The sequence below is a fragment of the Neodiprion virginianus genome, chromosome 6, assembly GCF_021901495.1.
Source record: "Neodiprion virginianus isolate iyNeoVirg1 chromosome 6, iyNeoVirg1.1, whole genome shotgun sequence".
NCBI classification, from domain to species: Eukaryota; Metazoa; Arthropoda; class Insecta; order Hymenoptera; family Diprionidae; genus Neodiprion; species Neodiprion virginianus.
Genome location: NC_060882.1, coordinates 1,557,626 through 1,570,873, shown reverse-complemented (window position 1 = coordinate 1,570,873; position 13,248 = coordinate 1,557,626). Strand labels below are relative to the sequence as shown.

At 41.1% G+C, this 13,248-nt stretch overlaps 2 protein-coding genes across 6 annotated transcripts in view; one reads left to right on the top strand and one right to left on the bottom strand.

Annotated features, from left to right (window-relative positions):
• LOC124307237 (soluble guanylate cyclase gcy-33-like) overlaps positions 1-1,906 on the bottom strand; it is an 86,168-nt gene extending 84,262 nt beyond the window's left edge. The window contains exon 1 of the mRNA XM_046768750.1: positions 1,747-1,906. Within this exon, the coding sequence (XP_046624706.1) occupies positions 1,747-1,830 (84 nt within the window). The 5' untranslated portion in view covers positions 1,831-1,906. The remainder of the gene's footprint in view (positions 1-1,746) is intronic.
• A 1,525-nt stretch (positions 1,907-3,431) lies between these two features.
• LOC124307186 (leucine-rich repeat-containing protein 24-like) overlaps positions 3,432-13,248 on the top strand; it is a 173,900-nt gene continuing 164,083 nt past the window's right edge. For 2 of the 5 annotated variants that reach the window (XM_046768629.1, XM_046768627.1), the window contains exon 1: positions 3,432-4,503. The gene's annotated coding sequence lies outside the window, so the exon portion shown is untranslated. Of the gene's footprint in view, positions 4,509-13,248 lie in introns of all 5 variants that reach the window. The other 3 variants (XM_046768628.1, XM_046768626.1, XM_046768625.1) reach the window with 3 other exon arrangements.

Below are 13,248 nucleotides of genomic sequence, written 5' to 3'. Positions count from 1 at the left end.
CACAAAATTCTTGGCCACGAGAATCTCGATAATATTTGAATTTGATTTCAATATTTATAAGGTCGATCGAAATATGTAGTGATATCGAATTCAAATATCAATTACAATATCCAGTAGTTGAGATTAACGTTACCTACTCATACATATTTCATTTATTTTTTTGCAAATCTAAGCTTTACCTCTGAATTGAGAGTAATAAATTCTCGTAATAATCGTCAATCGTCGCAATAACTGTCTGAAAGATTTATTAGCATGCGTTTAGTTTACCAAAAGTAATACTAATTAACTCAAACGAGGGGATTAGTGCAAGAATAGAACGCGTGACTTTAAAAAAATAAATACTTTTACGGTCGTTTAAACGGGTTCGAGTGTACAAAATAGCAATTGTCGGTACTGAACAGGATTTAAGAGCCAAATAGGATTTAGCAAGGCCTTACTTAGAATTAGTACCTGCAGGTCTAACGTAAGGCAAAACTTCCCTTACCATGCTTGCGTCAATTTGCCGTCGAGTCAATAATTGGTTGTAAAATTTATCGGTCAAAGGTGCGGGATTTTCACCGGCAAACCGAATTATTTCCCCCGGGTATTATGGCGCTCATTTGAACCAGGTGTCGCTCATCCCCTCCGCAATAAAACCCCGCGGTTTCTGTTATATCGTCTGCAACGTTGTACGGGTACGCTGCAGGGGCGGTGCAGCCCCTCCGGAAATCCCGGTGTTTGTTCAGGCTCGAAACGGGGTCCCGTAGCCCCGGACCGAGGGTTGGAATTTCCAAAAATTTCCAATCGCCGGAGTGTATCATTCGCGGAAAATAGCTCGCCGTCCATTTTCCCCCTTAGGTATAGGTACCGCGAACGAACGAAGTTCGTGCGTTTTTATTCTGCAATTTACAGTTCGCGTATAACTGTCAGTATAACAGGGTGTAACAAAAAAATAAAAACATTTTTGTTTTTTCAAACGCGGACCAAAATTTTGATACACGTTTTAAAAAAAAAGTTATTTTATTTTGGCACACCCCAAGGTGTCATATAATTTTTATCCCTTCTCTCGGTGCGACGTTAAACGTGTAAAGAGAACTAAGAATAAATGAAAAATCGAAATCGTGGTCGTTTACTTATTCGTGCGGTTTTGCAATAAGTTTTGTTTATTCCTCCTTCCGCGCGTGTGTGTGTGTGTGTTTCTGTACTTCGTCTTCGCAAACAAGCGTTTCTCGTTGACATGTGGTATTCGACCTCGGCTCCTCGCGTCTCGTACATTATCGCTCGTTGTGTATTGATACATGTGTAATGTATGGCACAAAACCGAGCGACGAGGTGAAAACGTTTCGCACAGGCGCGAAAATTCATTCGCTATTTGAGAAACGCAATATCACGTGTATCGCCGAGTCCTATTTATTTGCACACCTGTATTCGTGCGCTTAGCGTGTTACACAACGCACGCACATGCCTACATGTAGGCAATTTTCAATTTTATACCCTTTATTTACGAGCGAGTGATTTTTCATATCTGCTATCACTTGTTTGAATAGGTACGATTTTGTTGGAATCCTCCGACGTGCACAAGGTGGACCAAATCAAACGAGCAAAAAACTTGAATATTCTCATTCTCTTTTCAAAGATTGAAAATAAAAAATTCCCGCAACTTAATAACCTCTATATATACGTATAGAATAAAGTCGTACCGCAGGCTGAAGTTCTCTTTCCCTTATTCCGCATTTTCAATATCGAAAGATAGAAGGACATCCTTACCGCATATATGAGAATCCGATGCATCTGGTTATGGGATGCAAGCTGCAGGGTGGAAAGTGGAAGCCCTTCGATCCGTTCATGCATAGCCGCGAATAATGCGTACAGCTCTGCAGGCAGTTTCCCAGAATCGCCCTTATAGGTAGTCCAGCAGCGCGAATAACTGCAATTTTGCGAATCATTTGTCAATTTCAATGGTGCAAAGAGGTCTTGGAACATATTTTATCCGCCGGACAAGAGTTATATCATATTTTGACAAACGTATGTTGCGGTCATGCGTGTATATAAATAGGTAGGTAAAATACAGATGGATGAATACACGAGTTCGTCAGATTAGCATTTTAATCAGTCCCGAGTGGCCGCCGGATTTCTCGTGGAAACTAACGATAAGTGGCGAGTTAAGCTTGCAGATAAAATTTGTTTTCAGAATTTACTCGGAACGTGATTTTTTCACAGAATATTCTCAATTTTTTTAAAAATAATCGACCATTTATTGTATTTCACGTCGAAAACATGATATTTTATGAGAATTACCCAACAGTTTTCACGATTCAAATCTTGCTTCTAGTTTGATTGAAAACATTCTTTTACCATAATGTTCATATTCGTTCAGCTGCAATTCAGGAAAATTGATTTCCATCCTTTAGAAATAGTCTGCAAGACGAAAACTCGGAGTTTTGTTTTATTTTTATTTTAGATTTATAGTAGAAAACGAAGTTTTAAAAGAACATACCTTTTTTTTCATCGCCATATTGAATTCATAGGGCAATTTATTTTAGTGGGTAATTCGCTGATTTTCAACTTTTTACTAGAAGTCGTAATATGGACGGGTCCTAGAGAGAGAGAGGTATCTCGGCTGGCTGCTAGAATTACGGACATATAATCTCGAAAGACGCCACGGTACGACACTTGCAAACAAAGCTCTACACACATCTTCCGATCGCCCGACGAAATGTTTACGTCTCTTTCCACAGGTCCGGTCGATATCTAAACTTGAACTTTGGTCACAACAATGTTTTCACTACGATCGATGTTTGCCACCGTAAGCTATAAATTCAATATGGCGGCCGAAGCGAATGCTGGTCGAAATTGGTAGTAGAAAATTTTCTTACTCAACTAAAAACTGCAATTGCTAAGTGAATTTTGTAAAAAGTTCGCGTACACAGGCAATTCCGAACAAAAGCACTCGAATATATTTTCATTTGACGCAGAAACAAAGAAACGAAAAGAATTTACTGTCGCGATTTCGTATAATCCGTGCCACATCTTCATTTCTATGTGAAATGAAAATGTGTTGGAGTCGAATGGGGCTGTCAAGCCTCTTATCTGGTGGATTTTGATATCTGGGAGACGCATAAGTCAACGTCAAAATCGACCAGGGCAACCCCCTTCAAGGGGACAGGCTATTTACGCACGAGGTGTGGGATGAGCAAACATAGAGACAACGTGCCGCGTATTACACGGTCGATTAAAAATCCGACGATAAGATTGAGGGAAGGATGACGGTTTACTTACCGCTTACATAACTCGTCCTCGGAATAAAAGGTGCGTCGGCAGCGGGGGGCGGTCGCAAATTAGACTAGAATGCCGTAGTAAGTTAACTAGTAGAATGTCGAACGTAGCTTGCGTCTCTGAGATTAGTTTCGAGGGCCGGCCGCACGAGGGCAGCAGCGTCGACGACGCTTCGTTCCGTATTTGCGGGCGCTTTTCAGTCGGCCGTAGTCCAGCATGCGCTGCGTGTGAGAAAGTCGAGAGTCAACGGTCGTGTTTCGGTCGCCGAGTTTGACGCCCGCGTGGTACGGAAGTAGAGAAAAACGGCTTCTTCGCCTCCTCGTACTTCTCGTTATTCTTCTTCGGAGCCCGTCGGAGAGTTTGGCCTGGGGAAAAAAAAAAAGAAGTGCGCGTCGGTCACGTGACGAGTTCGATCGTTCCGCGTCAACGTTCACACCGCTTGTTGATCCTGCGAGTAATAAGGTGTTTATGCACGACTAAACGACTACGACGATGTTGTTGTTGATGTTGTTGTTGAGAGGAACCCGCCGCGGGCCGCAATGTGATTATTCCGTATACCTTGAGTATTTTTCACGGTAAGATTATACAATCGTCGATGTATGGTTTTAACGAGGTGATTTTCGGGAAAACGGTGTCTGGGAGGATGATGACGATATCGCCGATTGTCCCGCGGGGTTGTTGTTGTTATATCGTTCAGTGACCTTGACGAAGAATTTACACCAATAACCGATGACAAAACGAGTGCCTCGCGAGTTACTTTTGTGCTTTTTCTATCCGACGTGTATCATATGCAGTGCAGGTTAAACTGCGTGCTAGTGATCTGACGTTACAGTTGAGTATAGTTTAAAGTTTATTTCAGTGATTAAACAAGATCGATCCTGATCGTTGACACAAGTGAATACGGCGACAGTGTCAAGAATAAGTATACATATATATATATATATATATCGATACGTAAAACAAAGGTCGTCGCGCGGCGTCTTGTGGTGCAAGTTCAATATTATCGTAATATATAATCGATACATCTTTCTCTCTCTCTTTTTCTCTTTCTATCTTTAATTTTCGCTCTCTCTCTCTGTCCCTTTCTCTCTCTCTTTTTCTCTCTTTCTTTGTGTTTTCTCTGTGACGACTGTGTGTATTTGAAAGCAGTGTTGTGCGCGAAATAAACCCGGCGGACGATACAAGTACAAGGGGAAAGAAATAGGCTGGACCTCAACGAGCAGCGCCGATCGGACACCTTATATGGCGGTAAGGTAGATCATCTTGTTGCTTTACTTCTTTTGTTTTTAGCCTTCTTTTCATCTTACCTGTTCGTCCTCTGCTTACCTGCCCCCCCCCCCCCTTCCCAACCGCTGGAATGCCTCAACCGGCTCTTCTTCTTCTTCTTCTTCTTCTCCGGCTTTTGCTTCCATTCTGCCGGAGAAGCTCATCTCGTCCAACAGGATCGGATAACCGCGATTCCCTCTAAAGTTTCCCGTTTTAACGGATCACATTTTGTATTTGATAATTTACCGATCTTTCAACTTCAACGAGGATGAAGTTGGTAGCGTTATTGTAACGATGCATGTTTAGGAATAAAAGTCCGAAATTAAGTGTAAACCCTGATAAACGAAATATGCTTTTATTTTGAAAAGCCAACTTCTTGAAAGTCATTCTAAAATTGAGTAATAATGATTTTTTCTCCCTGATGTTTCGTTACGTTAACGTTACTAACTTCAGCCTCATCTATGTTAGCATTGCATTGGTGCAGCTGCGCTACATCATTCTGCTCGTTCACGCGTCACCTGCACAGTTTATGAACAACGCGAAAATACCTACTCGTGAGATGTGATTTCCAACCAATTCGAACGATTCTGAAATGTTCCCGAAAAATATCAAACGGTGTCTTATCAAAGTTTTTATCTTCGATACTTTGAAACGATATTGATAAATTTTCCAGAGATACTAAACGATTTCGAACATCGATTATGATTCAACCAATCGCAACGATTTGAAATCGATCTCTTGAACGATTGTCAAAGATTTTTACCATCCTGGCTTGAACAACATCGACTGCCGTTTTCTACCTTTGGATTCAGGTTGAGAAACCTGCACGCAATGCAGCGGCGGTAGCGGCAGCGGGCTTCCAATCTCTTGTTCGCTTCTTGGTTCCGAGAGTCCAAGGTCACTGTCATTATTGAGAATGCTGCAGCTGCGGCTGAATGTCGAAGAGAGAAAGAGAGAGGACGGGAGCGAGAAAGTGGAGGGGGGAGAGAATTGGATTCGTGTCCTCGTCACAGTTGTCGGTTAATATACTCCACGTACAACTCAACAGCAGAGAGTCGAGTCATGTGCCTGCGATACTTGCCGATCGTGCAGGTTGTCGTCCGGAATGTTTGATTCTATTCGCTGTTTGTTGGAAATTAGTTAGTCACGGTCTTGCGACAGCTCACCTTCTTCCTAACGCGTGCATTATACGCGACCCATGCTGATGAAAAATACAACCCGATACCTATCCGCTCCGCGTGTACGCTGTTCCAAGTATAAGTCAGCAGGAAAGCAACGTCATTCCCGATATGCGTCACGCATGAGATGCGAACGGGGATATCGTGAGTAGAACGAGTTGGTTAACGTTCCTCTTACGTACCCATACACGGTTGATCTATTTCCGTACATCGCACAATTAATGACAATATGGATTGGTGCGAAGACAGGTGTATAATCGCTTTTATTCAAATACTATCCAAGAAGTGAGAAACTTGTAATTTTTTCCCATCCCTTTTGTGCGTAACTTGCCTGCGAAGTACCCACGAGGCTGAAGACAAGCAGCTAAACGTTCCAATGTTCGTTCGAACAAGATGGCGAGGTCCGAATACCTTTATAGAATTGTGAGGATAAAACAGTACCGCATTTTTGTATTTTCAAAACGTTTAAAACGTTTAACTGGTGAATTCTGGCTGCTGGCTTCAGCTTTGCGAAATACCTCACGCGTTGAAATCTCATTATTTCGAGACGTTTTCAACTCCTCGACAGTGTAATCAAGCTTCATATCTTTCGGTGTCGAAACTTCCGGACGGACCCCGTTTAACAAGTTAATTTAATTAAATTGCGAGGTTGCCTTCCGTCCGATATCAAAATTCACGTCACTTGACGGAGAAATTTGTCTAATCAGCGTTTAAGTAGCATTTTCCTTGTAGCACATGTCTATACTGTATTTACCCAATGATCGGCGTATCATATAACTGCTTGTTCTTCGTATCGATTTCGCAGCGATCCTTAAACCTACGCATTTTTGCGGTCAACTTTGCGATTTATTTTTTCAACATTACAAAGCTCTTTCGCATACATTTTATATCAGGTTTTCCAGTAGTTACCGCGACTCTTTGTTTCCCTCTTACGTACCACAGTGTTGCGTCAAACTCTTCGCTGTTCCTCCTCGATCTCTCGACTGTCTCGTCTCGTATTGAATTCTCAGCATCGGGCGGGCGGTCCTGGAGATGAGGAACGATCGTTTTTCATACTCTATTGACTCTCCATAGATGAAATTTCTCTCAAGTTGGTGGTAGAGAGACAGGAGAGGTGCTTAGAAAGAACCAACCCATCACTGCGTGCGTATCCACTTCGGAAAGTTGGCCGGCGTTTCGTAACTTATTCGTTGAACGAGCTGCTTGACGTTGCGAGAAAGAAATGATGAAATAAAGAACGAAAGAACAAGGAAAGAATAAAGAAGGGTATCAATTTTCAATACAGCCGCTGCGCCGTCACTCGGAAAGTTCGCCACTCCGCCGCAGGCTCGTCGCTCCTCCGTCTACTTTTTCTTCATTCTAAATTTCATCTAATTATTTTTCTTCTACCATTTCTGTCGACCGGCGGACAAACGCGACGTAACGGTTATAGAATTTTTGTACAGATTCTTGAGACAGACCAAACGAATCGATTATTCTTTTGTCGTCGCGATTCGATCGAACAACAACAAATATTCAACGACAACATCGCGTTAAAAACAGTGTTACGAAACAATGATAAAACATTAATAAAAAAAATGTCCCCGGTAAAGAACAACAACAGCCGTTCAGCTTCGGTTGGATATTTCGGATCTTACCGCGTAGCATTTCCTCGGTTTCCGTCCTCTTTCGTCCCGCTTCGTTTTTCTCGTTTTCGTTTCATTCTCCTCGTCGAACCAACAACACAGCGACCCTGACGCACCTCGAAGAGGAGGCTGCACGAAGTTGCAGGTCGCGACTCACGGCCATCGTTGCTTGCCTGCCTGCCTGCCGAGGTCCCCTCGGATCAGAGGCACTCAACCTCGCCGCAAAATGCTACGTCACATTACACCGAGGCGTTGAAAATCGATCGATTATTCATGGCGTTCCAGGAATTTTGGTGAAACGTGTCGGTCGGGGGAAGGAGGAGGAGGAGGAATTGTTTTGCTGATCGTTGCCCGCGTAATCGCGTCGCCTTTATTTTCTAACGTTCTAAATTTAAACAATGCCGCTATTCCTTGTCTTAAATAGTTTGGAATGGCTGAAATTCTTCCGACAGGTATCCGGGTTGCGGAATTTTTTTTAATCAGAATAACTAATTTTTGGATGGATTATTTTAGAATTTTAAACGATGACGGTTTTTGTAGAGAAAATAAAACTCGAGTCGCTATTGGTACAATTTCATCCGTATATCGAAATTTATTTTTTATCGAAATTATGCTTTTCCGGGTACAGAATTTTAAAAACGATAATTTCTGAAAATACGACGAACCATTCTTATTTTCTTAGTTCTTCGCTATCTTTTCAAGTAAAATATTTATTCTTATCCTCTCAATATGCATACAAAATAACGACCGTATATATTAAATTTTTTTTTCTAAAACATTTATTTATAAACGTAATTCGAATACGAATCTCAAAGAAAAGTTATCGTACGATGATAAAATAAAAAAGAAAGACAAACAGAATACGGAATTAAGAATAATTCGTATGTGCGTATATTAAGATGTGTCAAAAGAAAAAGAAAAAAAATTATACAAAATGCGATACGTATACACTTATACAGAAAAACCAGAAAATGAATCACTCGCGCCGAATGTATCGATTGAATACACCTCACAAGCTGTAAACTGAAAAGAAAATACATCCGTGCTAATACCAAGAATAATTATGAGTGAGCTCCGTTCTTACTACGTGATTAATATTACACACTGCCTGCACGATACGTGTTACATATGTGTTGGTAATCAAACAGCTAGTGTGACACATCGCAGCGGGCGAGGTGGTCGTGCGAGATGTCAAACGAAAGGTATTGACGAGAGGAGATAAAGTTGTGTAACATCCGTATCACCTGAAAGAAGTTCGAAGCAGCGTTCTCCGAGAACAAAGTCTTGGAGATATAAAGAGTAAAAAGACCGACTAGTTTTAGCCGCGCGCTTCGGTAGAGGACCACAGTTTTGACACGACTGTCGTCAGCTTCGAGAGATTCTCTATTTCTCTCTCTGAAAACAAAGTCCCGTCTGTTATAATAGACGGATTACGGGTAAAATAATGTACAAAAGAGTCGGGACGACGAAGGAGAAGGAAGTCTTTCGCAATTCGTTATCGCGTATTCACGTACGTTTTCATCGTACATTAGCTAATGTTGTTGAATTGTTATTCAGCCGAAATTATTCGATATAGCCGTATATGCTTCCATGGACTTTTTTGTAGCGCCGAAAAACTCTTGAGCGTAACTTTACTGTACCTGTAAGAGTTCTGTCAGCGATCGAATAAGCGTTTCATCTCTCAAACCATCGATCTGGTTGTTGAGAAACTTGGCCTAAAACCTGGCCAGCCGATGTAGCTGTCCATAGAAAAAACAAAAAGAAACGAAATCGGTTCGGTAGTTCTGGAGTTATTAGCAACGAGATTGAAGTTAGTAACGTTAATTGACATAACTATGCATATTCAAGAAAAAACGTTACCTACTTCGCAGCAGTTTCAGGGTTGCTTAAAATTCGGTAATTCGTAATTTAAGCTAAACGTATTCATACAATAGCGAACACTAAACTTTCTAAAAATCTTTCCAAAATATTAAATCAACGAGTTTTGTTTCGACGCTTCGTTACGTCAACGTTACTACCGTCAATACTGTTATTAACGAACATACGGAGAGACAGAAGACGTCTAGACGCTGAGTTCCATGCGCATGTGTGAAAATATATTATTCATGCCAGTATGCACAGTATTTTTTCAGCTCTGTCCTTATCTGCAGAGCTTCGCGACGACCCGAACTTGACCCGCGTATTACAACTGAACCGTGCACGAGTTCGTTAATAAATTAATAAATTAATAAATTAATTAATCTCACTGGAGTCGGTGTAATATTTTCAAACTACTCTCGCAGCATCTCGATATGCTTACGTTCACCGTTCTTTTTCACACAATGCCGGCTGCGGCTGCGGCTCTTCGTCGTTTCATTTACACCTAATGCGTTTCCCAGCGTCGCGGCGCTGCAGCTGCCTTGGTTGCAATCATCGTCGGAATGCATCCCTGCCTCCGTGCCTGCTCTTCTCTCCGTTAGGTATCACGTGGCGCGTATAAGCGTATAAGAAGGTGTGCATCATCGGTCACCCATAGTGTATATAATATACGCGTGCGTAATCTTTCCGTTATACACATGCACGCGTTTCCGTTTCGTCGTTCCTGTGCGTATATCCCACGTCTTCTCCTCTCTTATCTCGGAGGTACTACACCAGCTACTCAAATAACCGCGCTTCGATATCTCTCGCTTATGTTTAATCTTTACGCTTATCTTTGGCAGACGACGACGACGACGACGGCTTTAACGGCACCGACGCTCCGCGACGCTCGACGATCTTCTCTCTCTCTCTCTCTCTTATTACATATTAAACATATACCTGTAACGTAACGGTACGTTGCGTATCCGCTGCTGCTTCTGGTATACCTTTCAGGATATAATTGTTAAGTATCATACGTGAAGCTGGAATAATGGAGTGGAAGAATCGTAGGAAGAGATTTCGGATTCACTATTTTCACCATTTTCACCCTCGTATATTATTTTTTACACACACCTTTGTTGAGTACGGTTGATTATTGGAGATATTTATGCGTTCGTTGAGTATCCGTCTAATGATCGTCGCGCCGTTTCGAAATTGCAACATAATTGGTATATGAATATGTGCCGGATCCATTCTGCCCACGTAGCATAAATTGGAATCGTGGAATCTGGGTCGTCGGTGGGTCGTTGATGATGCAGTTTCATACAAGTGCGGCGTTTGCGCTGCTGCAGGTATGTACGTATGAGTGAATTATTTGGACGACATATACGCATACGTATGCGTATACGCGAATCGAGAATCGTGAAGGTATATAAGGTATTTAGACGAAGTCTTTACGCGGCACTTTTTCCGCGTCTAGTCTAGCTCGCTTTAATCGTATCTATACAGCTACCGGCAGCATGCGTCGTCGTGTCACCGTCGGAAATCCGCAATATACGCGAGAATGAGACACGACGCGAAAATAATTCAATACGCATTAACACCACCACCCGGGTGTGGCCATTGTGTTACGTGTGAAGCGTATTTTAGATACTACCGGGTGTTTTCGCACATATGTGTGCGTGTGGATGTAATTCCCGTCATGTTGTACAAGAGGAAGCTTTTAGCCGTCGTCTTCGTCGTCGTGGGTCGTACGGGTTTTCATCAAGCTTCTCGTTTAATGACACTTCTTTGCACAGGATATTGTTTTCCGCATTTATATCAGTTCGATCCGGACAGACGGATACTTCCGTTGCAAATTGTTAAACATATACGTCAGGCATACTAGAAGTCATATTCTTGTCTATAATCATAAACATGATTTTTTGTTATATTTTTTGTTATATATTATTGTTATTGTATTCACGCACTTTGTAACATCGTGACTTTATTTCTACGAGGGATAGTAATAATAACAATAATAACAACAACAACAATAATAATAACACTAGTTATTGTCGTCATTATACAAATGAAGAGGAAAAACAAAGAATATCACTCTAAAAAAAAAAAAATAAAAAAAAAAATGAATGTAAACGGGAATAAAAATCGATACGAACAATAGAAGCATATATTTTGCTTTTAGTATTCGAAAGCGTTCGTTCGATTGCGAATATTGCTGAATTCGTCACGTCGCCGTCTCTTCGTGAACCTTTTGTGCATAGCATTATACTGTATATATAGTACATCGGCATTTAAGTATTTTCGTTTTTTTACGCGAAATGAAGGTTTCATTCAAGTCGATAGATTACAATCGCCGCCGGTGACTCTCTCGTTGATTGACTAATACTCGTACCTATGCTGATATTATGTACGATACGTCTGAGGTATGTATGTATACCTAAATATATTGAAATACATTGTTGACGTCACCGACGACGGCTGTATTCGCACTTTCCTTGCGGACTCTTACAACACAGTTTGACAATTATTGTTACACCGCGCTTGCGTTATTTTAACATATAGAACGCGTTGGAAGGAAAAAGGCAGTTGGTGCTCTGGACAACGAATCATAATCTACTTAATTGTTTTCAAGCTATGCAATTGTACACAATATGTGTATATATTTGAAATATTACCCCAATCGTTGTGATTTCATTTAATTCGATCGGAAATTATTAAAAAGGACACGAATAAACAAATGAATAGGTAATTAACAAGAAGCTATGAATATTTGAAAACTTATTTTCGAGATTTATTTCAGCACTAATGTCTTTCTCAGGTACCAGTATCGAAAACTGTTATTTCTGGGCTTGGGACAAGGCTGGCTGAAAAAAATTGTGGGAATTTTGTATCAAACTTTGAAAAGCCTGTAGCAGCTTCTTTTCTCCGACAACAAGATTCCACGTTCAAATCCACAGATGTGTATCTATATATATAATATATAATATATATATAGGTGTAAAGTAGGTTAGATTGAACCGGTATCCATTACCTGCAGAGATACGCGGAGGGATGTATGATACCTACACACCTACATGAGAAACGGAAAATTGTCTTGGAAAAGAAGCTGTAAAGACGAATAAGAAATGTATTCAATTTTCTCTGTCGTCGTCTTTTTCGTCTGCTAGATCTGTTTTCGTCTCACGTGTTGTAGGTGAATAAAATCCTTTTCACAAGACTGAAGTTAGTAACGTTAATCTATCGTTGAAATAAAAATTAATATTTTTCACCATTGCAATATATGAAGAAATTGAATTTACATATTCTCAATTTGTTGACGCTGTATTAACAGTTTACTAAATCTCAACTACTCCTTAAAGTTGCAAAATAACGTCTTTTTTTCCAAAAATCCATCATTACAATAACGCTACAAGCTTCAACCTGATACTGTTTCGATGTGCGATGTTGGTTTAAAAAAAAAAAATAAAAAATAAAAAAAAGAAACAAGTGAGATCCTTTACAGGAACCACGAAAGCTTTGGAAACAACGAAATAATAAATTACCTTGCGCCATTTCTCTTTCGCGCGACTTTTACACACGCGTCCATCCTCATGCTCATTGTGTCAGCGAACGTAAAGTTTGAGTATCACTGCCTTGGGTCACGTTATTCTCTCTTTCTTCTCCGCCCCCCTCTCTCCCTCTCCCTCTCCCTCTCCCTCTCCCTCAGTCACTCTTTCACTCGCTGTGTTGTCCGCCTTCCTTTGCCTTGTCCGTTTCGTTCCTGCAGCAACTTTGCCTGCTGCTGCAGGGCTCTGCCTGCCCTTCTCCTTTTCCCTTTTCTCTCACTCACTCTCTCTCTCTCTCTCCTCTCGTTCCCCTCATCTTCTGAAATCCCGGGGTGTTCTGCCGTGTGCACACACGTATCTATAAACTTGTGTGCGAGGAGTCTGCGTCCGTACACATGACTTATACGTATGTATACGTACCGCTGTATAACACACCTTTGTGCTTACCTGGAATTAACAAAAGCAAAACGTTGATGCGGTAAAAAAAAAAAAAGGAACGTAAAAGTAGAAAAAGCGTGAAAGGACCGCGTATATATAGGG